The sequence below is a fragment of the Acinonyx jubatus genome, chromosome D1 (genome assembly GCF_027475565.1).
Source record: "Acinonyx jubatus isolate Ajub_Pintada_27869175 chromosome D1, VMU_Ajub_asm_v1.0, whole genome shotgun sequence".
Lineage (NCBI taxonomy): Eukaryota > Metazoa > Chordata > Mammalia > Carnivora > Felidae > Acinonyx > Acinonyx jubatus.
The window spans coordinates 80,987,803-81,012,647 of NC_069390.1; the positions used below are offsets into that span (position 1 = coordinate 80,987,803).

General features: G+C 37.8%; 1 protein-coding gene across 2 annotated transcripts in view; it reads right to left on the reverse strand.

Moving 5' to 3' along the window:
- PGR (progesterone receptor) overlaps positions 1 to 20,496 on the reverse strand; it is a 103,385-nt gene extending 82,889 nt beyond the window's left edge. Inside the window, exons 1-2 of one of the 2 annotated variants that reach the window (XM_027040081.2) lie at positions 18,050 to 20,496; positions 16,658 to 16,809 (exon numbers count right to left, since the gene is read on the reverse strand). In XM_027040081.2, coding sequence (XP_026895882.1) covers positions 16,658 to 16,809; positions 18,050 to 19,683 — 1,786 coding nt within the window. In that variant the 5' untranslated portion in view covers positions 19,684 to 20,496. The remainder of the gene's footprint in view (positions 1 to 16,657; positions 16,810 to 18,049) is intronic. The other variant, XM_027040082.2, reaches the window with a different exon arrangement.
- Positions 20,497 to 24,845: the final 4,349 nt, after the last annotated feature.

Consider the following 24,845-nt stretch of genomic DNA (forward strand, 5'->3'; position numbering starts at 1 on the left):
TTCTTTTGACTTCCAGTAGCATGATAGATAGTTCTCCATCCCCTCACTTTCAATCTGAAGGTGTCCTCAGGGCTAAAATGAGTCTCTTGTAGACAGCAAATAGATGGGTCCTGTTTTTTATCCATTCTGATACTCTGTGTCTTTTGGTTAGAACATTTAGTCCATTACATTCAGTGTTATTATTGAAAGATATGGGTTTAGAGTCATTGTGATGTCTGTAGGTTTCATGCGTGTAGGATGTCTCTGGTACTTTGTGGTCCTTGCAACATTTCATGCACAGAATCCCTCTTAGGATCTCTCGTAGGGCTGGTTTAGTGGTGATGAATTCCTTCAGTTTTTGTTTATTTGGGAAAACCTTTATTTCTCCTTCTATTCTGAATGACAGACTTGCTGGACAAAGGATTCTCGGCTGCATATTTTCTCTGTTCATCACATTGAAGATTTCCTGCCATTCCTTTCTGGCCTGCCACGTTTCAGTAGATAGGTCTTCTACTACCCTTATGTGTCTACCTTTGTATGTTAAGGCCCATTTATCCCTTGCTGCTTTCAGAATTCTCTCTTTATCCTTGTATTTTGCCAGTTTCACTATATGTTGTGCAGAAGATTGATTCAAGTTATGTCTGAAGGGAGTTCTCTGTGCCTCTTGAATTTCAATGCCTTCTTCCTTCCCCAGATCAGGGAATTTCTCAGCTATGATTTGTTCAAGTACACCTTCAGCCCCTTTCTCTCTTCTTCTTCTTCTTCTTCTTCTTCTTCTTCTTCTTCTTCTTCTTCTTCTTCTTCTTCTTCTTCTCCTTCTTCTGGAATTCCTATGATACAGATATTGTTCCGTTTGATTGCATCACTTAGTTCTCTAATTCTCCCCTCATACTCCTGGATATTTTTTATCTTTTTCTCAGCTTCCTCTTTTTCCATAATTTTATCTTCTAATTCACGTATTCTCTCCTGTGCCTCTTCAATCTGTGCTATGGCCACCTCCATTTTATTTTGCACCTCATTTATAGCATATTTTAGCTCCTCATGACTATTTCTTAGTCCCTTGATGTCTGTAGCAATAGATTCTCTGCTGTCCTCTATGCTTTTTTCAAGCTCAGCATTTAATTTTACGACTATTATTCTAAATTCTTGTTCTGTTATATTGCTGAAATAGTTTTTGATCAATTCGTTAGCTGTCGCTACGTCCTGGAATTTCTTTTGAGGATAATTCTTCTGTTTCATCATTTTGGCTAGTCTCTGCAGTAGCTCCAAAGTTCAAGGCACTTCCCCTGTGCTGTCCAGAGTAATTTGTGTTTGTGGATGGGGCTGCAATGAGACCTGTTGTCTGTCCCCAGCTCACCACTGGAGCCACAGTCAGACTGGGTGTACCTTACCTTCCCCTTTCCCAGGGACAGGAATCACTGTGGAGAGATGTGGCCCCTGTCTGGGCTACTTGCACACTGCCAGGCTTATGGTGCTGCTTAGATGGGATCTGGCCACAGATGTATTAGCCAGGGTGGATCTGTAAGGTGGGCGGGAGGGGCAGGCTTAGCTAGCTTTGCTGATGGTGGTCCCCTGGGGAAGGGGCCCTGCAGCACCGGGAGGGAGGCAAGCCTGTTGGAGGGATGGATCCACAGAAACACAGTGTTGGGTGTTTGCACAGTGCAAGCAAGTTCGGTGACAGGTACTGTTTCCCTTTGGAATTTCAGCTGGGGGGTGGGAGAGGGAGATGGCGCTTCCCAGCACCTTGTTCCCCCACTGAGCTCAGCTCTGTCTTACAGGGCTCAACAACCCTCCTTCCTGGTGTCCTTTAGCCCTCCCAGCTCTCCAAGAGCAGAGCTGTTGACTTTTAACATTCCAGATGTTAAGTCCTGCTGGCTGTCAGAACTCATGGAGTCTGGCCCCTCCGCTTTTGCAAACCAGACTTTGGAGGCTCTGCCTTGCTCTGTAGGCTGCCCCTCCACCACCCTGGCTCCCTCCCGCAATTCTGTGTAGTGCGCACCACCTCTCTGCCCTTTCTACCCTCTTCCGTGGGCCTCTTGTCTACACTTGGCTCCAGAGAGTCCGTTCTGCTAGTCTTCAGGTGTTTTTCTGGGTTATTTAGGCAGATATGGGTGGAATCTAAGTGATCAGGACAATGTGAGCCCAGCATCCTCCTACACCTCCATCTTCCCAGGTCCTACCATGTTTTATTTCAAATGGTGCTAAATGGTATGGTATAATAAAAGTAGTTTAGTCTTTGGAGTCTGGAAGAACTGGGTTTGATTACCAACTCCACCACTAACTGGCTGTGTGACCTTAGGCAAGTTACCTTCTCTCCCTGTCAATTCTTACACTTGCAGAAAGAGAATGGTAATAACTTCTCCGCAACTCCTGAGAATTAAAGGATATAATGAATAGAGCACCATGTGTCTACCATGGTACCTGGTATATAATAAAAACACAAAAACCAGAGTCTTCATCCTCCCTATGCTGTCACATTTTTTAGAATTCTCTCTGGAAAAGGGAGCATTCTTAGTAGGGGCAGCTGCCTAGTATATGCTTCCTACAATTTAACTTCACTGTTTTCAGGAGTTAAAAGTAGCTTCTCAGCAAAGGACCAAAGGCCCCTAATCTAGATCAAATAATATTTTAAATAATCTTAAAACTGGCTCCCTAGCATCATCTTCTGTCCATCTTATTTACTGTTTTAAATCAAAGCTTCTCAAAAACACAGCTGACCATGTCACCTCCCAGTTTAAGGACTCTGGCTCCCCTATGAGTAAAGCAGTACTTCATTATGCATAAGAAACAGCTGAATAGGCATTGAAATGCAGTAGAATAGGAGCTAACTTTTGGACTTGTTAGTTTGAGATATTCAGTAGTTATCTATGAAGATCTCAAGTCAGCAGTTAGATATATAAGTCTGGAATTCAGGGGAGAAATATAGAATTCAGGGGAGAGGTCTGGGCTAGAGATAGAAATTTAAGAGAGATCAGGATGGTTTTCTAAAATCATGAGACTAGATTACATATCCAAGGAAATATATAAACAGAATGTCTAAGGTGTCAAAATACTGAGCACTGGGCCCTCTAAAGTTAAAAGCTAAAGAAGAGGAGACTGAAGAGGAACCAAGAGGGGAAAAAATCAAGAGAGTGTTGTGTCCTGAGAGCCAAGAGGAAAAAAAAAAAGTATTTTCAGGAAGCTGGAGTAATCAACTGTCAAATGCTACTGATAGATCAAGTAAGATGGGACTGAGAATTACCCATCAGATTTTTGCCATCTGGTAACCTTGACAAGAGAAATTTTGGTGGAGTGATTGGCTGAGACAAAAGACTGACTGGATTAGGTTTATGAGAGAATGGGGGAAGAAAATTCATTGGAGGAGTTTAGCTGCAAAAGGAATAGAGAAATAGTAGACAGAAGAATAAAGCCAACAGAAATATTTTGGCTTTAATATGGGAGAAATAATAGCAAGTTTACATGCTGATATACCAGAAAGGGGGAAATTATGATTTAAGCAGAGAGGGGGAAAACTTTTGGGAGGCTGCTCTTGGGTCAACAGCAGGAGACTGAATCTGGTACACAAGGGGAGAAGGCTGATCTTGACAAGCAATGCAGATCTTTAGTAACAAGAGGAAAAGTTGATTATAGGTTAGATGCTACATGAGTATATGTGGTAGTAGCATTTTCAGAAAGTTTTTTCAGAAAATTATGAAGCAACATCATCAGTTGAAAGTGAAGGTGGGAGTGTTGGAAGGCTAAGAGGAAGGTGGAAGGTAGCCATCCAGAAGACATGGACAGTGAATGGGACTATTTGCAGGGCTGAATATTTAGTGATTATACTCATTTTTTCAATCCCACCTATTAATTATGCAAAGTTTATTTTCCTCTGAAATTCAGCTAGAAAATTTCTGCCCTCCCTGAAGTAAATCAATTTTCATTACAAATAATTAGGACAAAGAGACAATAGATAATGGATAAGATGTAATGGATAAGAGAGAAAGTTCACTGGGTTCCATTCTCTGCTCTATTTGTTATTTACCTGTGCAAGTGATTTAACTTTTTTGTGCTCATGTAATACATAGAGCCAAGTTCCCAGTATGTAATAAATGTTACATAAATACCACTCTTATTATTAAACATATTCAGAACCTACCCATTGAAACCCTCTAGATTTTTTAAGTTAGAAAATTCTTTTTCCAAGTGTTTAAGTATGTAGTTGTAAAATTTCTTACTTGTAATGTATTTATAATGCCTGCACAACAAAATCAAATAACAACAATTATCTGCACATAACTGTTTTTCAAAATGCTCTTTACATCACAAAGGGATGTCTTGCAAAAGGGAGTTACATTGCTTTTCTAACATTACTTTCTGCTTGAAAAGGCAGATGAAGTGTCCTTCTGCTAAACATCTTTTTTTAAAAATACAATTTGTTGTCAACATAGCTAACATACAGTGTATACAGTGTGCTCTTGGCTTCGGGAGTAAATTCATTGCTTATATACAACACCAGTGCTCATCACAATTACTCATTCACAATTTCAATATACAAAGACATGCTAACAAAAGTTTTGCTGTAGTTATTTGTCAATGGTACTTTATTTGACCTGACTTCATTTGGCAGCTGAACCTGGCCCAAACTCACATTTTATAGGCTTCATTCATACATTTTGCTGCATAAATATTAATGTGTTTCATTATGAAGTTTTGTTCTAGATAATTTTTTAAAAATCTATACAATTCTGAATTCTGAAACATATCTAGCCCAAAAGATTTTAGCTTAGAGATTCTGGACATGTATTAAGAAATAAACTTATTGATTATACTGAACATGATGCTGCTGTAGTTTTGCAATGTAGCAGCCCTGAAAATTACAATAAATATTTAGGAAACAATTATTGTTATTTGTCCTTCCTGTACATTTACTACCATGTTGGGTTCTGTAGAAGATTACAGAAGATAAATAAGCTATAATGTCTAAATTCATGGAGTTTTAAATTCCATCAGGGAGATAACCATAAATACAACATAGGTAATAAACTAAATGTGGTTTGGATCTTGAGGGTAAAAAAAAATCATATTAATTAGGGAGACCAAAAAAAATAATAATGTTTTTGTGGGGAACGGAGCATGTTAGATGGACTGTTGAGAATACATGATTTTAACATAAAGAGTTGTAATAATGGCTGTTCTAAACAGAAAGAATGGAATGAGCACAAGTACAACTTAGCTAAAGCATGGGACATGGTCCAGGATCCCAGAATACCTTATAATTATATATAACATTTTCATGTGCTTTTCTGGAGTGATTGCTCTTAAGACATTTTCAAAGGAATTCAGTCTTGGTCCATACTTACCACTTGTTTATTCAATCTCATAAATCACTTTATCACAGAAGAGAAAATAACATTGAAATTACTTTTTTCTGAAGAAATGATACGATTGAGTATTATGCTTCAAAAACATTATAATTTATTAAAATTTTATATAAAGTACATAACACAAAAGGCTGTAGCAGCAGTAGAGAACCAAACACCTAAGTTTATTACATTAAAAAAATTGAGCATGAAAATTTACTTCTTTACTTTGTAGGAGTTAACATAAAAAGGAAAACACAATAGGCTGATAAATTATGTGAATTATGCACTATGTAGTTTATTATATGAGGGTCATTCAGCAATAAGGATATTGTGTTTATCTACCCTTATACAAATTAGGCAGATATGGAAGATCTATAGAGTATGTGGCTTTCGAATATTCTAAATGAAGATAAAGTTTAAAAATCCAGGGAAGTAAATCATTAGAGTCACTGTCTTAAGTATCAATTATTTCAATCTGTCCTTTAAAAAAGTGATTGATAAAAGATTCCCTGGAGTTACTTTGTTTTGCTGATAAAGACAGAGCTCTATAACTCATATGTGATTTTCAGATGATAACGTTGATATTCTGTTCAAATATTAAATAGTTGGATTTGAAATCTTGACCAAACATTCACCCTACCTTTGCAGAGATGTCAAAAAAGGCATCAGCAGATAAAGTCAAGGAACCGTTTAGGATTCATTCAAGTAACCTGAATAAACATTTGTTCGAGGCCTAAGGGTTTCCTGTCATGATGAAATGGTATGTAAAAGAAAAAGTTGGCAGAAAATCCTTTGTTCAAATAAAATCTTAAGTGGAAGAATAAAGCAAATAAACAGACAAAAGCAGAGTTGTTCTAGTTTGAAAAAGGAATGGGACCAAGTTAAGGAGCACAATTTGAAAACCAATCCTCTGGAAGAGATCATGTTTTTTTCTGAAAAATTATAAAGCAATTAATATTTATTCAAATACAAAACATTGTGGAGAAATAGCAGAGAGGCACACAAACACAGAAGTTGGAGTCAGATGTCCTGGGTTTGAATCTTGACCCTTATACCTTGTAGTGAGCTACTCATCTGTGATGTCTCCACCTGATAGACTCTTAGAAGGATTACATGATGCTCAAGCGTAGTTAAGTATAAATGAATAAGCCTCTTACACAACATCAGGATATGTTAGTGGAACAAAATGCAATTCTTCTCAATTTGTCTAATTGAATACTATGGTGTGTCACCATGGCTTTGGCATAATTCATGTCAAAGTATTATTCTCGTGTTCACTAACTGTACAGAAGGTTTTTTTGTTTTGTTTTTCTTCTTCTTTCTGGCTTTGTACATGTCAAAGATAGGGACTATGTACACTTTCATCTTTCTAGTTCTAGCATAAGCAACTTTTAAATGTAGTACGTAAAAAAAATTAATGGCTTAAACCACTTTAGCAGCATGAAGGAAGCTAATCGTATAGTTCATTTAGAGATGTATCAAAATAATTATGTTCTAGAAAGAGGAACAAGGCATGTACTCAAGAAGACACAAAAAAGTTTACTCAAGTAACGGTGTGATAGTGATGCCTTAATAAAAGGATTTTTATACTATGAACTATTATACAATAGTTAAAAGAACAAGCTAGGACTATAAATAAATATACAGAGCTTCAAGTCACTGTTGCATGAAAACATGATGAAGGATAATACACAAATTATATATATATAGGATATCATTTATATATGAACATATCATACACACATTAAAAACTAAGATAGAGGTAGGGAATAATGGTAGGGAAGGGCATTAGAAGTATTGGTCAAAGAGGACTTAAGCCTTACTGGTAATACTTTACCTTTTTAAAGGAGAATGTATTATTGTGTTACTTGACTAATTAAGGTATAATATCTCAAAGGCTGAAGCAGAAGCACTAGCTGTTAGCATTAACAGGTAGGTCTTAAAACCAATGCCTTGCCTTCAGATTCTTGCAGGATCAAGCCCCACATTGGGCTCTGCACCGAGCGTGGAGCCTACTTGGGATTCTCTCTCCTTCTTTCTCTCTTTCTCTCTCCCCACCCCCTGCCTCCACCCCGCCCCATTTGCACATGCACATGCTTTCTCTTACAAAAAAAAAAAAAAAAAAGCCCAATCCATTGCATTACTACATGTTTATTTTTAAGATAACAGAAAAACTGTCACAGGGTAGACTGCACCAGAGAGAAAATTAAATAAGATTATTGGTAAATTACCTTCTCAAGAGCCCCAATTAAAAACAACACTTTAAGTTTATTCATTTTATTTATTTTAAAAGAGAGAGAACATGCACGCACATGAATGGAAGAGAGACAGAGAGGTTGAGAGGGTGAGAGAGAGAAAGAGAGAGAGAGAGAGAGAGAGAGAGAGGGAATCCTAAGCATGCTCTGCACTGTCAGCACAAAGCACAATAAGAAGCTGGATATCATGAACAGGGAGATCATGACCTGAGCTGAAATCAAGAGTCCTACACTTAACCAATTGAGCCACCCAGTACCCCAAGAGCCCAAATTTTAATCAAAGAAATTATGGTGGAAGCGACTGTTGGATAATTTTATGGACTACAAAATATAGAGAAAGCACTATAGAGCTCTAAAGACAGGGAAAATAATTCATGAGTTGGCCAATGAAAATTTGAACGTATAATTAGAGTAGACTTCAAAACAAGGAAACTTATTGGGGGTAAAGAGGTATATAACATAATGATAAAGGAGTTGATTTTCCAAGAAGACATAACAATCATTAATTAATGTGCATGCATCTACCAGTTGAGCATTAATTTTTTGTATGGCAAAAGCTGATAGAACTACAAAGAGAAAGAGATGAATCCACTACTACAGTTGGACACCTCAACACCTCTCTAACAGAAATGGACAGATCTACCAGAAAAAAAAATTAATGAGGACCCAGTTAAACTCAACAACATCATTCAACTGGTTATAATTGACATCTACAGACTATTTCATTCAGCAGCAGCAGAATGCACATTCTCAAGCTCACTAGGAACATTCATCAAGATAAAACACACCTTAACAAATCTGAAGAATAGAAAAATAGAAATTATAAAATGTCTGCTCTTAGACCACAATGGGATTAAGCCTTCAACAGAACACACCTGAAAATTAAAAAACACATGTAGATTTTACAACATACTTTTAATTATCACATGATTCAAAGAAAAAAAAATCTTGAGCAATTTAAAAGTATTCTGAAGTAAAAATGAAAGCACAAATTACCAAAATCTGTGGCATACATATAGCAAAAGCAGTGCTTATAGGGAAATTTATAGCATTAACTAGATATTTTAGAAAAGAAGATCCAAAATTTACAATCATCAAAGCTTTCTCCTTAGCAAACTAGAAGAAGAGCAAAGTAAGCCATTTAAAGAAAAAAAAAGAAATAATAAAAATTAGGTCAGAAATCAATGAAACTAGAAACAGCAAATCAGTAAAGAAAAAAACAACCAAAGCTAGTTCTTTGAAAAGAACAATAAAATCAGCATAAGCTTCTAACAAACCTAATTAAGAAGAGAGAACACAAATTACTAATATCAAAAATGAAAGAGGGGGATATCACTATAGATCCTATATACATTAAACAGATAATAAAGGAATACTATGAACAACTCTATGCCCACAAATCTAAATGAAAGGAACCTAAATGAAATGGACCAATGTCTTGAGATACACAATCTGCCAAAACTCACAAAGAAGAAATAGACAATCTGAACAGGCCTATATCTATTAATGAAATTGAATCAGCAATTAATAACTTTCCAAAACAGGAAGCACCATGCCCAAAGGAGTTCACTGATAAATTCTGCCAAACATTTAAGGAAGAGATTATCCCAATTCACCACTATCTCTTAGAAAATGAGGGAATGCTTCCTAACTCAATCTATGAGCAAGTATTATGCTAATATAAAACCAAAGACAGTACCAAAAAACTACAGACTGATATCTCTCATGAACATAGATGCAAAAATCCTCAAGAAAAACCTTAGCGAACTGAATAAAAAAAAATTTAATAAGAAGTCTACAACACGACTAAATGGGATTTATCCTAGGTATGTAAGAATGGTTCAACATTTGAAAATTAATGTATTCCATCACATCAACAAACTAAAAAGACAATATCACATGATCATATCAATAGATGCAGAAAAAGCACTTGAAAAGATCCAGAACTCATTCATGAAATAGCAATAGAAGTGAATGTCCTCAACTTTGTAAAAAATATCTACAAAAAACCCTACAAATGATGTCCTACTTACTAGTAAGAAACTAGAAGCTTTCCCATTAGACTAGGAACAAAACAAGGGTATCTCCTCTCACCACTCATCTTCAACACTGTAGTGGAAGTCCTACTAATGCAATAAGACAAAAAGAGGAAATAAAAGGTATACTCATTAGGAAGAAAGAAATAAAACTGTCTTTGTTTGCAGGTGACATGATCTTATTATGTGGAAAATAAATTTGTAAAAAACCTGACAAAACAACTCCTAGAACTAATAAGCACCTATAGGAAAGTGGCAGGATGCAAGGCTAATATATAAATGTCATTTTCTTAAATCTAACAATGAACAAGTGGCATTTGAAATTTAAAACACAATGTCATTTACATTAGCACCCAAAAATGAAGTACTCAACATAAATGTAACCAAATATGTACAAGACCTATAGGAGGAAAATCACAAAACTCACATTAATTAAATAAAAGAAGTAAATAAATGGAACGTTCATGGATAGGAAGATTCAATATTGTCAACATGTAAGGTCTTCCCACTATGATCTACAGATTCAATGCAATCTCACTAAAACCCCAGAAAATTACTTCATGGTTACTGACAAACTGATTTATAGTTAATAAGCAGAGGTCAAAGACCCAGACAGACTATCAACACGTTATTGAAGTTGGAGGATTGACACTACCTGACTTCAAGACTTACTATAAATATACAGTAATCAAAACAGTGGTGAAAAGTGGTATTGGTGAAAGAACAAATAGATCAATGTAACAGAACAGAAAACCTAGAAATAGACCCAAATAAATATAGTCAACTGATATCTGACATAATAATAAAGGCGTTGCAGTGGAACAAAACTATCTCTTCAACAAATAGTGTGGAACAACTGAGCATCTACATGGAAAAAAAGTTAAATTAGACACAGACCTTACACTCTTCATAAAAATTAATTCAAAACAGATCACGGACCTAAATGTAAAACACAAAATTATAAAAGTCCTAAAAGATAACATAGGAGCAAATCTAGATGACCTTGAATTTGGTAATGACTCTTTAGATACAACATTAAAGTCATGATCCATAAAAGAAAGAACTGAGAAACTGGATTTCATTAAAAGCAAAATTTTCTGCTATGCAAAAGATATTTCCAATAGAGTAAAAAGACAGAGTAGGAGGAAATATCTGCAAAAGACACATCTAATAAAGAACTATTATCCAAAATATACAAGAGCTGTTGAGGCTCAACAATAAGAAAATAAGCTGATTAAAAAACAAGCCAAGAACCTTAAAAGGCATCTCACCAAAGATACATGGATGACAAATAAGCATATGAAAACATGCTACACATCATATGTCATCAGGGAAATGCAAATTAAAACAATGAGATACCACTATACACCTATTAGAATGGCTAAAATCCAGAACATAGACAATACCAAATGCTAGCAAAGATGGAGAGCAGCAAGAATTTTTATTCATTGCTGATGGGAATGCAAAATAGCATAGCCATTTTAGAAGACAGTTTGGAGGTCTCTTATAAAACTAAACATCCATACAATGTAGCAATTGCACTCCTTGGTATTTACCCAAAGAAATAAAAAACATATGTCCATACAAAAACCTACTCATGGATCATTACAATAGTTTTCTTCATAATTTCCCAAACTTGGAAGCAACCAAAATACCCTTCAGCAGGTGAATGGATAAACTGTGCTACATCTAGACAATGGAATATTATTCAGCACTAAAAGGAAATGAGATATCAAGCCATGAAAAGACATGGAGGAAACACGTGCATATCAGTAAGTGAAACTGTATGGCATTCTGGAAAAGGCAAAACTATAGAGACAATAAAAAGATCAGTGGTTTCCAAGGATAAGGGGGCAGAGAATGAATAAATGGAACACAGAATTTTTAGGGCAGTGAAACTACTTTGTATGATACCATAATTATGGACATATTTTATGGTACATTTATCCAAACCCACAGGTACAATATCAAAAGCAAACCCTACTGCAAACTATGGATTTGGGGTGATTATGATATGTCTATGTAGGTTCATCAATTGTACCAAATGTTCCTCTCTAGTGGATGATGTCAGTAATAGGGGAGGCTATGCCAGGGGAAGAAGTATATGGAAAATCTATGTACCTCCCTCTTGATTTTTCTCTTAAAAATAATAAAATCTTTAAATGAATTTGAGTGTTATTTCTCTTTTGAAAGCCATAGCAGAGAGAATGTATCACCAAATCAGTTTCATTTTTAGTCTCTGATACCAATTATATTCAACTTTCGAAAGAAATGCATTAGCTATAAAAATATTTCATTTCTGTTCAGTTTCCTCTGTGGTCTGATGGTGTCTCTCCAAATCTAAAAGGCATTTTCCATCATCCCCAGCTTCTGACAGAGGGGTCAATTCTCTAGTTTTCCAGATATTGCTTAAACTATTCAACTCAGTACATCTATAATTCATTATATAAATGTTAATTGGTAGAATGTTTCCTGCCTCCACTACAGTACAAACCACGAGGGCTGCAGCGACCCAGGTCTGCCCTGTTTTACTATTTTTTCAGCTAGCACCTAGCATAGTGCCTGGCATATGGCAGGTGCTCAGTAAGTATTTGGTTATTAATACATGAACAAAATAAATAGTTAAATCTTGAGGACATTATGCATGAAATAACCAGAGAGAGAAAGACAAATGCCACATGGTATCATTTACACATGGAATAAAAAAATCAAATTCATAGAAAGAGTAGAAAAATGGTTGCCAGGGGCTGGGAAATGGAAGTAGGGAGAGGTTGGTAAAAGCATACAAACGTTAAAGATGAATAAAGTCTGAGGATGTAATGTGTAACATGGTGACTAGTTAAGAACATTGTATTATATAATCAAAATTTGCTAAGAGAATATAACTTAAATGTTCTTGCCAAAAAGAAAAAAATATATATGTGAGGGGATGGAAGTGTTCCTTAACTTGACAGGGAGAATCTTTTCACCATATATATTAAATCATCATATTGTACACTTTAAATATCTTACAATTTTATTTGTCAATTATACCTCAATATAACTAGAATAAAAATGAGGCTAATAATGTAGTACAATTAAAAATCCACCATTACCTACATAACTAGTGTCTTCTAAATAATATTTTACTGTATTACAATATTTGTTTACCCATATTACATCAAATTTATTCACTACAAATACTGTCACAGTAAAAAGTATACAAAGAATAAGAGGTTGGCATCATCAGTTATGATGACTGGTTCATTTAGAACAAAATTTACTGAATATCTAATGTATTCCTAACACTGAGTTAGTCACAGTACATACAGAGGTAAGCCAATGAGAAATTATCTTTTCCTTCTTAATACAAAATCACAGACCTGCATTTATAGAACTGGTGGGTCATTATGACTTCATCTCCTTGAAAGGTATTAGAGCAATTCCCGACACCTTTCTGGTCCATTCCAACCTTTAGTAAAGGAATGCAATGAGCTATTCAACCAATTGCTTTTGGCTAATTCATTTTCTTAGGGTAAGAGAGGTCATCTCTTCAGATCCCTGTGTACCCACTTCCTAAGTGATTTTTTTTCCCTGCCTCTTCTCTCTTCTATCTTATACCAAGAGAAACCCAGTTTTCCCGGGTGATTTCTTTACAGGCTTTATTGTCTCTCGCTCCCAACTTGGAAGAGAGGTAGGGAAACTGGTTCTTGGTGAAATTAGTATCATCCATCCATTTATATCACACACTTTTAATCACCCTTCATCTTGCAATCTCCTTTACTTCCACTTTTACCTTCCTAGATGTTTTATAATTTGGCTCACATTTTTTCTTACAATGCTCTATTGTTTTTCTTTGAAATTTAAACAGAATTTCCTATTTAGAGAAATGTAGTGTAGTTGGTAGAGAGCACAGATTCTGGAGTCACACTACTTGGGTTTGAATCCTGAGTTCTGGGTTTGAATTCCTAATTGTGATTAAGGCAATTTAACACCTTTGGGTTTTAGTTACCTTTTTGGAAACTAAAAATAATAAATAATATGTATATTATAAGGATTAAATGAATTAAAACACCCATAAAACACTTAAATACTCACTGCTGCATAGAAAGCACTCTAAAATGCTGTTATCATTATTATTCCTGGTAACAATGTCTATTTTTTGACCACTGACTTTCAACTTCTGGACATACTGGCATCCACACATAGTCTACCTTGAACTAGCTGATCACACAGCCCTACTTTAAGATTTCACATTGGCTATACCTCTACAATTATTAAATCCTTTTACTCATCTTTTTACTTATGAAAATTCCCAGAAACTTCTATTATCTTGCCTTAAACCACTGATTTTCTCCAAATTCATCCAAACACCAGCACTTAAACTTCCCATCCTTTAATTTTAATGATTTCCTCATATAACTCTTCAAGTCTTACTCAGTCTAATCTTAATCTCTTTACTCCTCTTTGAACATATACACTTAAAAGCACTACTCAATGTCCAGAGATCAATAATCTTACTTGTCCTTTAATAATCAAATGAAGTTCATATTTTCCATTAAATCTTCTCCCATCATTATACAACATGTACATTCCATCCTACAACTAACTTCCCCCTGACCAAACACACCAACTCACAAACCACACAAATCTTAACCATTTTACAGATTTGCTTATCTGCGCATTTAGTCAATCTCTATTTTACATGCAAAAAGGACTTACATGCATATATGTTACCTCTTAAACTCTATTATAAACTTCTTGACTACAGAAGCTGTAGTCCAATTGAAACTGACAATATGCTAGACATTTATTTCAATACTTTGCATGTATATACCCATTTAATCTTCATAACAACATTGAGGAGTAGCTACTGTTATCTTCATTTTATATGTAAGGCAGGGAGAAGTGAAGTCAGGGGAAGAATATCTAAAGCACAGATCTAAATATAAGAGGTATAAAATAACTGCTGAATGAACTTACTCATATAGTTTTGTAATCTTGTTCTAGTTTCGTGAATGATTTATAAACATATACCTTGAGTTTTTTTCATAAACATTGCCAAATAAAGGTGCTTCATTTTTACTACTCAGGACTAAAAGAGGACCATGTCAATAATAGTTGTTCAACAAATGCTTTCTAAGAGTAAATCTGGAAAGACATTTTATGTGGTTTTAGATGCTATTATAATATTATAAAAGAATTTGTATTTAAGTTAGGGTGCTTTTGGTTCTATATGCACATTCTGAAGTAACTTCTGAAAATTAAGTAACATTTGTCATATACCTTCTTGTGCACACCATCTCTGATTTATAAGCACTGCAATGAAAGAGTATCTAACCTATGGTAACCACCAATTAGTTACTAACTAGTTGTACGATTCTTGGAAACTGAAATTTATGTCTTTGGGACCTGCTTATCTATAAAGAGATGGAGCTGGGCTAGAAAAAACTGGTCTTCAGGGGATTCTATGGGAGTCATTCACTTACAAAATTAGACTACTCTAAGGAGACAGTAAGAATGAAGGAAATCATATTAATGTTGAAAGAAGCATTCAAGAAATTAACCAAAGTCCGATGAGAGTAGTAACTCCAATTATGCACTGGAGAATCAACTCATTCATACAAAGAAATTCAACTTGTAACTATGACTAAATAATGTCCAAAGGAAACTTAAGGCCACTCTCAGTTGTGTCCATTTTCTCATGTAGCCTCTTTTCACACAGTGCTTCAATTAATTTAAAATGCAATTAAAACCCCCTGAAGCTGAATACGTATGTTCAGTAACAGTTAAATACATTCATCTTTTGTGGAAAAAAAATATTCTAGATATATACAAAGCAAATATTCTTTAAGAACAATTAATTTAAGTAGAATTATTACAAATACTACTAATAAATAGTTGGGAATCATTTTTATCAAAAAAGGCTTAATAGTTGTAAAGAATCATCTGTTAGGCATCTACAAAAATAGTGAATTTAAAATGCCTTTTAGATTTTATTCTCTTGGTGCATATTAAATATACATATCAAACTCCTTTGAAAGTTCCCTTAAGGTAAAAATTTCCCATTCCCTCCTTTCCTATTTATAAGTAGAAAACTCTTGAAATCAGAAAACTCACAAACAGGAAGCAAAAAAGCAAGCATTCAGATCTTTGGTTCCTTGTCTAGGTGTGATCTCAGCACTCCAGAGGGAACTTTAAACTCATTTCGGGTCCTTATAATATATACTGATTGTTAGAATTTAAATGTGAAATGATCTTTAAGTGTATTTTTATCTTCAAATAGAAATGTATTTGCTTAGAATTTAGTGTTGATAGAGAAATTTAAAAATATTTTCTATTAGAGCTCAAATCCAAAATACATTATGTAGGTCAATCCAAAATCATTAGATAAATATGTAATTTAGACAATTTTAAAAACATGAAAGTCTTGTTGCAAAGTAACAGAAATTGTTACTTCGATGTCCACAATTTTCTTTTGCTTTAAACTGTTTACTCCTATCCCCTTATATACTTATTTATAAGGATATACCAAACAAAATGAGAATTTTTAAAAATTTGTTTAGAATTACCATTATATAAGTATTAATAAATATGCATGTAGAGAAAAGACAAAATCGTGTAGAAAATTTGTAACTGCATTATATATATATACAAATACACATAGTACATATACATAATTTTGATGATTTTTACCATTTTTCTTTTGATCACAATTTTAAGCTTAGTACATATTTCATATACTATATAATAGAAATATGAAAATACAATTACAGCCAAGCTATTTCTTTAAAGCTAAATGGGTAATGAACAATAGCAGCACTGTCCCCAAGATTAGTATAACTTGAGTCTAATATCGAAAGCATTAGCCAAGAGTATGGAATGTTCAAACCACATTCAATTTTGAGTATTATAAATAAAAACATACTGTTAAAACACAGTCATATATTTTAAATTATATGGAAATATCACCATTTCTTAGAAGGGACAATTAAAATATAAAAAATATCAGATTTACAATCTAATAAATCTTGGTCTACAATTAAACCAAAAATAAAGAGCCTACCTTCCATTGCCCTTTTAAAGAAGACCTTACAGCTCCCACAGGTGAGGACGCCATAATGACAGCCTGATGCTTCATCCCCACAGATTAAGCAAATCTTCTGAGGTAAAGACTCGAAGCTGTACTGTGGGCTCTGGCTGGCATCTGAATCGGGCCTTGAAATGCAAAACAAAGTACTCCATTTATTTTTGGGTGCACCACTGTCTAATACTAAAGTTTTCTTAAGAAAATTGACAGAGTGAAAGAGGATTTTAATATAGCACCATATGTATACACACCCTTGAAAGGCATGCAAACTAGGTGTACCTTTACAGGATCCATCGCATTTGTAAATTATTAGTCATTCATCAGCAGCACCAACTTAAAAGAATAATATATAATTTAATGTTCAGAAAAGCTAAGGTCCATTGTTTTTCTTAATCTTTCTACAAAACTCCTTATATAGAATAATCAACTTATTCTTTGACAAATGAAATGCTATGCCCTTCCTGTGCACATCGTAACAGTAAACGTGTTTTTGTTTTAGTTCAATCGTACTCAACACTGCTTTTGTTTTCAGTTTTTAAAACACCCCGTAATGGCTGTTTACTTAAACGAGTATGTGTTTGCCATTTTAAAGAATTGTTCAATATACTGACACTGTTTTACCTTTCACAACACAGAAGAATCTAAACCGAACATTATGGGATTTTAAAATCCCACTCCTTCGGTATGTAAATTGAAATGTTTTTGAAAACCTGTGTGAAAAAAGTTGTAGCGAATCCGAAACAATATTAGAATACAGTGCACTGGAGAGATTGATGTTTAAATCCATAATGTAACTATATTACACATAACTGGAGTCTTGAAATTTGTATGATAATACAGCCATTGAAGGTCCAAAACCCGTCAGGTTCTGCTTTCGGTTCTGGCTAGCTACCATACATTAAGTACCACCCCTCCCGGAGGAACTGTGCCTTAAAGTCTCTACTAAAGACATTCCCAGTAAACATCCTTCAAAGAAAAGAACCATTTTGTAAAGCCCCCAACTCGCCGCATCCCCCCCCTCCCCCCGGCTCTACTGGATTACTGCGCACCTATAGTGACGCTGCACATTTTAAATTAGGGTTGATCTCGCCTCGAAATCTCGCAGATTTGTAAAATTCAGAAGATATTTTCGAGAAGGCACGCTCCAAAAACGGCATATTATGCGCCCCCCTTGTGTCCCCAAAATAGTGAGGAGAGGAGGGAAGAAAAAGGAAACCAAACTACCCTTGTGCCCCGCCCCGGCCACCCACCCCCTTGCGGCCACTTGGGTGAGCAGGACCCTGGGACCTGGAGCGAGCGGCGACGAAGGCGCCGGGCTGCCACTCGCGGGATGCGTACGGCACTCCGCGCCCCGCCCGGGACCCTCACCTCAGGTAGTTGAGATAGGGCTGGTAGACCTGCGGCAGGCCCTCTTTGAGCACTGCGGCCTGGTAGCCGAGCTGCGGGAGCCCGTTGAGACTGAGCTGCGGGTAGAGCGCAGAGGCCGCCCCGGCGGAAGCAACAGAAGCTGAGGTGGAGGCACCGTCCCGCGGCAGCATGCAGGCGCCTGCGCCGGGCGCCTTGCAAGGCGGCGGAGCAAACGGGCCTTGCTGGGGCGGCGCGCCCTCCGCTTTGTACAGGATGCACTCCAGGGTCGACCCAGACGAGGACGTGGACGAGACTGTGGCACTGGCGGGTGCGGCGGACGCCCCCGCGGCCTCCCCGGGTCTGGACGACGGCGCTCGCGGAGGGAGCGGCGGCAGCGCCAGCGGCAAATCCGGAAAGACTGCGGGGTTGGGACCCGCCACCAGGTACGGCCGCGGGGAGCGGGCAGCGGCTTCGGTGCCTTCCTCCTCCTCCTTGATCTTCAGGGCTGGCGGCTGGAAGTCGCCGTAGAGCGGGAACGCATCATCCTTGGGCTCGGCGTCGGGCAGGTACGCACAGTCGGAGAAGTCGCCAGCAGCGACCTGGGTGGAAGAAGCTGAGGGTGAACCCCGCGGCGGGGCAAAGGCGCTGACAACCGCGGCCCCGCCGTCATAATTCTCCCCTTCCAGCAGTTGACGGGTGCGGGCGGCCAGGAAGGCCGAGTTGAGGGGCAGAATGGGCACGTGGATAAAATCCATCATCGTGGTGGCCAGCGGGGAGCACCCGGGCGCCGCTGGCGCGTCCTGCTCTGCCAGGGCGACCTTGGGCGCCAAGAAACGGGAATCTTCTTTGGGGACCAGGGTGACGCTTCCTGCGGCCACCCCAGGAGCGGTGGCTGCAGCTCCTCCTCCAGCTGCCGTGCCTCCCAGAGCCCGGGATTTGCCCTTCAGAAGTGGACCCACGGAGCCTTCGGACTCCAAGCCATCCTCCTGCTCTACGTCTACCACAGCAGGCTGCGGAGCTGGTTTCACTGAGGCCCCAGACCAATGGTGGCTCCCAGAGGTCAGGGGCAGCAGCTGTCGGGGCGGTGACAGACCCCTGGGCAGCACTTTGTGGGCAGTTGCCGTTCCGGAGCTGTCGCTAGCCTTGCCCTCTGGCCGGCTCATGAGCGAAGACAACCCCCCCTGGGTGGTGGGGGCAACCCGGGGGTCTTCAGGAAGCTCAGAGCCAAACAGGCACCAAGGGCTGGCGGCCTCACAGGCAGGAGAGCTGGCGTGGGTCTGCCCGGAAGCTGAAGGCTCCAGTAGCGTGTCCAAGACACTGTGCAGCAGCCCTCTGTCCTTTTCTGGGGGTCTGGAGCTGCCAGCTCCTGCACTGCTTGTGGCTTCAACTCTGGGATACGCCCCCTCCACGTCTGACAGCGGCTGCTGGTCCTGTGTCTTCGGGTCCGGGTCTTGTCCCTGGCAAGGCCTAGGGAAGAGCAACGGGTCCAGAGAGATAGGTATAGCTGAGACTACAGGCGAGGAGTTCGAGGTGTGACTCTCCTGGAAAGGGCCAGCGTCCCGGAGTCCCAGCAGAGGCGCTCCGAGCAGTGTGGAGGAGGGCGCAGCGCCCGCCACGTGGGGAGCCTGGGGTTCCTTTGCCTTCAGCTCTGTCATGACGACCTGGACTCCCCTTATCTCCTCCCCTGTTTGTAAGGAGGAGGGATAGGGGAAGGAGGTGGGGGTGTAGGGAATATAGGAGCAGCGGGAGGAGAAAATTAATGTTGAATTTGGCTGGACCCGGCGGGGCGGGGTGGGGAGATCCCCACCTCCCGGGTCGGAAGGAGGCGGTGCTGGTCAGCTACTGCTTTTGCCCCCCCATCTGGTAGGCAGAGGAAGGGTGGCAGTTGTTCTGTCCCTTAGTCTGGTGGGGAGAGCAAAAGAAGGTAGTTGTGCAGGATCTCGTCGCCTAGCTGGGAGAGTTCTCCGACTTCAGTCCGAGGATGGGAGGCGCAGAGTACTTACAAGTCCGGCACTCGAGTGGCTGCGGCTTCGAAAGCAATTACAGGCGCAGCTCTATCTTCCGACTTTTTCTCTGGCTTCAACCCAGTGCGTGCCTTGTAGCTCCCAATCCCTGACGCCGTCCTACTTTCCTTCTCATTAAAACCCTGGGACTACTTGATATTTCGGCAGTCTAGGAGGACGAAACGCCATTGGTTTACCTATTTCATTCAAATGCCAAGTGAAACTAGTACGTACTGAGAATGCTGCTTACGCTCCAGAACTTCGAATACTCAAATATTATAAAGCTTAACTCGAGTAGTGACAGCTGTAGACTGGCCCCACAGGTTTCTAATGACGTCTCCTCCCTATCGAGATGCCCCGCCCAAAGCCTCTCCTACACCAATTACAGGCCTGATCTGAAATTCTGGAGTTGTTATTCCCAACCGCTAGTCTGATTCCACTCTGAATGGCAGGTGCTGTGGGATGGAACTTCATACACATATTAGATGTTTTAGTACCAATTAAGAATCATGCCCAATCTAACTGGAAAAGCGAATGGATTCTTTCAGGATTTCAGTTTTGTGAAGATTTAACATCGAGGAAGATATTTGGCTTTATTATGTTTTAGAGTGAATGATTCAAGGATGATTCTAAATAATACAAAAGAGATCCTCTCTCTTACGACTTCCGTGAAAGCGAGTACTTTCAAATTTCTCTCAATACATCCAAGGTGTCTTGCTTCTCTCAGTCCTCAATGTGGCAGAGAAATTTGGGAGTGGAAGATAGTTGATAATACCTTTTGACCTGTTCTGGAAGTTTAGATGTTGGGTACCATAGTTTGATTTGTCCTAAGGAATTCATTCCAACTTCTAATAGTATTTTAGGAAAGTTTTCCTTAGGTTATATTCTTATATTCTTATATTCTGGGCTACATCATAAGTTCTTCAATAGAGTTCCTCAACATACTTATTCTTAAAAATAATTATCTTTGAGGTTTATTTTTTAAGTAGATCACTTCTTACTTCATAAGATATGGTAGACAGAGGGGAGAGTATTGCAATATATTTGAGATACAGAGTTATAAAGTAACAATCTGCTGAACCCATGACGATTGGGTATCTTGATGTCATCCTAAATACCATAGTCAAAACTGAATCAATCATTTGGAAAGTTCCTCAATATCCTGTCTGTGCCGATGCCCCACAGATTCTTTCAGATATAGAGAATACAGTGGAAGACTCCAAGACTCCAGGAGGGGCAAAACCCATTTAGGGATCTTGGATCCCTGAATCACCTGAGGCAAAACCCATTTAGGGATCTTGGATCCCTAAATCACCTGGGGCAGGTCTACATGAATAAGAAACCTGTAGGCCACTGGATTTTGGAATTGGTTGTTCTAGCAATTAGCTTATTCTAACAAATTTTGGATATAAAGGAGTTAGGGAGGTAGAGGAGGGGTAAAGTGAATTCCAGGAAGCAGAGAGAGTATGTTCATGGAACATCAAATAGGAAGACATAATATGGGAACTGCCAGGAGGCCATCCATTATGGATTAATCTTAGAATAAATATGAGAATGGAAGAAAATGAGACGAGAGAGGTGAACCAGTTTATTATTATTAATACTTTCATTGTTGCTTTCAGGCTTTCCTCTTTTCAATCTATTTTAAACCACTTCACATGCTTTATTGAGATATAATTTACATACCATATATTTCACCCATTATAAAGCATACTATCTCATGTTTTTTAAGCATATTCAGTTGAGTAGCCATCACCACTATCAATTTTAGAACATTTACATTACCCCCAAAATAAACCTCATTCCCATTAGTAATCACACCTCATTCTCCCCACCCCAAATCTCCCAGCAGTCACAATCTACTTTCCTTCGCTGTGAATTTGCCTTTTCTGGACATTTCATATCATTTAAATGAAATCATACTGTATGTGGTGTTTTTATCCTGGCTTCTTAAACTTAGCATAATGTTTTAAAAATTCAGCCATGTTGTAGTATGTATCAATACTTAAATTCCTTTCCAAATAATATTTAATTTGTGTGGATGTACCACACTTTATTTATCCATTTATCACTTGTTGGACATTTGGGTTGTTTCCACTTTTAAGTTATTATGAATAATGTCGCTATGAACATTTGTGTACAAGTTTTTGTGCCAACATATATTTTCATTTACATTTTATGCCATAGAATCTGTAGAATTTGTACACTCCATATAGAACTGCCAGGTAGCCTTCTAAGACCTTTACATGTGTTAATGTATTTAATCCTTTAACAATCATGTAAAGTGGATACTATTATCTCCCATTTCATAGTTGAGAAAACTGAGGCATAGAGTAACCCAACATTATAAAGGTAGTAGTAGCCTAGTTAGATTTAAACCCAGGTAATCAAAATGGCAACCTTCTTTGGGGTGTAATTTTTAAATAGCAGATGGTTTGGAATTTGGTTTTCATATTGCTATAGCCATAAAATTGGTGCTGGGTTTCATTTTAAATGACAAACTATATTTGGCTCGATTTTGATTGGTTATAAAAATTCCCTCAAGCCAGCCAGACTGACTACTTTGTTTCTATAAGATTTAATATTTTGAAGTGGGAAAACAGTAATAAAGAAGCCCAGCATGTCCTAAATCACCATGACGCCATGGAATTTAATGCTGGGTGATTAGCATTGTTGGCTTGGGAATTCCCAAATATATGAATCTTTGAGTGAAACAAAATTTACTATCAAATTCAGATGTGACAGGACTAACTCCAAATATACTTGAAGACTATTTTTGGGGAAGAGAATTCAAGTTTGGAAGTCAGTTTGTTTATACTTTGAAAAGAAAAGCTTTATTAAGGTATAGCTGTCATACAATAAGCTGCATATATTTAAAATGTATGTTTCATGAAGTTTTGACATATCTGCGTATCTGTGACACCATCTCCATAAACAAGATGATAAATATACGCTTTTGCACCAAAAGTTTATTCACACCGCTTTTCAATCCTTTCCTACTGCTCTTTTCTTATCTCCTCCTGTCCCTGCCATTTCCCACCTGTCCCTAGGCAACCATTTACCTGTTTTCTGTCACTATACATTAGTTTTTCTTTTTAATTCATATCTGATTTATTAAACATGTTAAATTATACACCTACATATATGCTTTGGGACTGTCTCCTTCAGTTTTTTTACTGATAGCCTTTACTGTTTGTTTGTTTGTTTGTTTGTTTGTTTGTTTGTTTTAGAGAGGGAGCGAGGGAGTGGGTCAGAGGGAGAGAGAGAATCTTAAGCAGAATCCATGCTCAGTGTGATCCCGACGCTGGGACCATGACCTGAGACGAAATCAAGAGTTGCACCCTCAACCAATTGAGCCACCCAGGAACCCCAAAGCTTTACCTTTTTAGAACAGTGTTAGATTTACAGAGAAATTAAGCAGATAATACAGAGTTCCCCTATATCCTTTGTATATAATTTCTCCAATTAACATCTTATGTTAATATGGTATATTTGTTGCAATTATGGGATGAATATTGATACATTACTATTAACTAACACACATAGTTTATTCAGATTTCCTTAGTTTCTACCTAATGTTCTTTTATTTCCAGGGTTTTTTTCTAGGACACTATATTACATTGTTGTCATGTCTCCTTAGGCTCCTCTTGGTTGTGACAGTTTCTGAGACTTTCCCTATTTTGATGATGTTAACAGTCCTAAGGAGTCTGGTAGGCATATTGCAGGATGCCCCTTTATTGGAATGTTATGTTGTTCTCATGATTATACTGGGTTTATGGGTTTTGAGGAGGAAAATCACAGCAGTAAAATACCATATTGGTCACATCGTACATACTGTCAATCAGACCTAACACTCTTGATGTTAACCTTAATCAACTGGATGAAGTAGTATTTGTCAGGTTTCTCCATTGCACAGTTACTCTTTTTTCCCTCTTTCCATGCTGTGAACTTTAGAGGGAAGTCATTATGAGAAGCCCACACTTAAGGGAGTATGGGGGAATAGGGTGTTCTGTTCTTCCTTCTTTAGGGTGGAGTGTCTACATAATTTATTTGGAATTCTTCTGCATAGGAGATTTACCCCCTTCTTCCCCATTTACTAATTTCTTTAATCTTGTATTTATATCAGTATAAGCTCATGAATATTTATTTTATACTTTGGGTTATAATTCAATACTATTTTATTTTGTTGCTCAAGTTGTTCCAGCTTTGGGCATTGGAAGAGTTTGTGTTGTGGTGTGTGTGTGTGTGTGTGTGTGCGTGTGTGTGTGTGTGTGTTAGCACTTTCTTACTTTCTGTCATTAAAAGATGCTCCAGACTCATCTTGTCTATTTCCTCCCCAGTCCTAGAATCAGTAATTTACTGGAAAGTCATATTAGCAATGAAGGATCTAGATGCAAATGTGTTCTACATTCATTTTTATTTCTTAGAATTTAGTATAATGCAGTATATGCTTTTTTTCATCTACCCTCTTTTACTCGGCATAATTATTTTAAGACTCATCTATATTGTGATATGTATCATTAGTTCATTCTTTTTATTGATGAGTAGTAATTCATTGTGGGGATATACCATATTTTGTTTATCCATTTACCGGTTGATGAACATTTTGATTGTTTCCAGTGTTTTGGTATTACGAATAAAACTACTATGAAATATGTGCACAAGTCTTTGTATGGATATATCTTTTACCTTCTCCTGGGTATATATATACACCTAGAAATGAATGGTTACCTAGGAATAGTTACATTCCAACCAGAAATATATTACAGTCCTAATTCTTCCCTATCCTAGACAAAAATTGGTAAGGTCAGTAT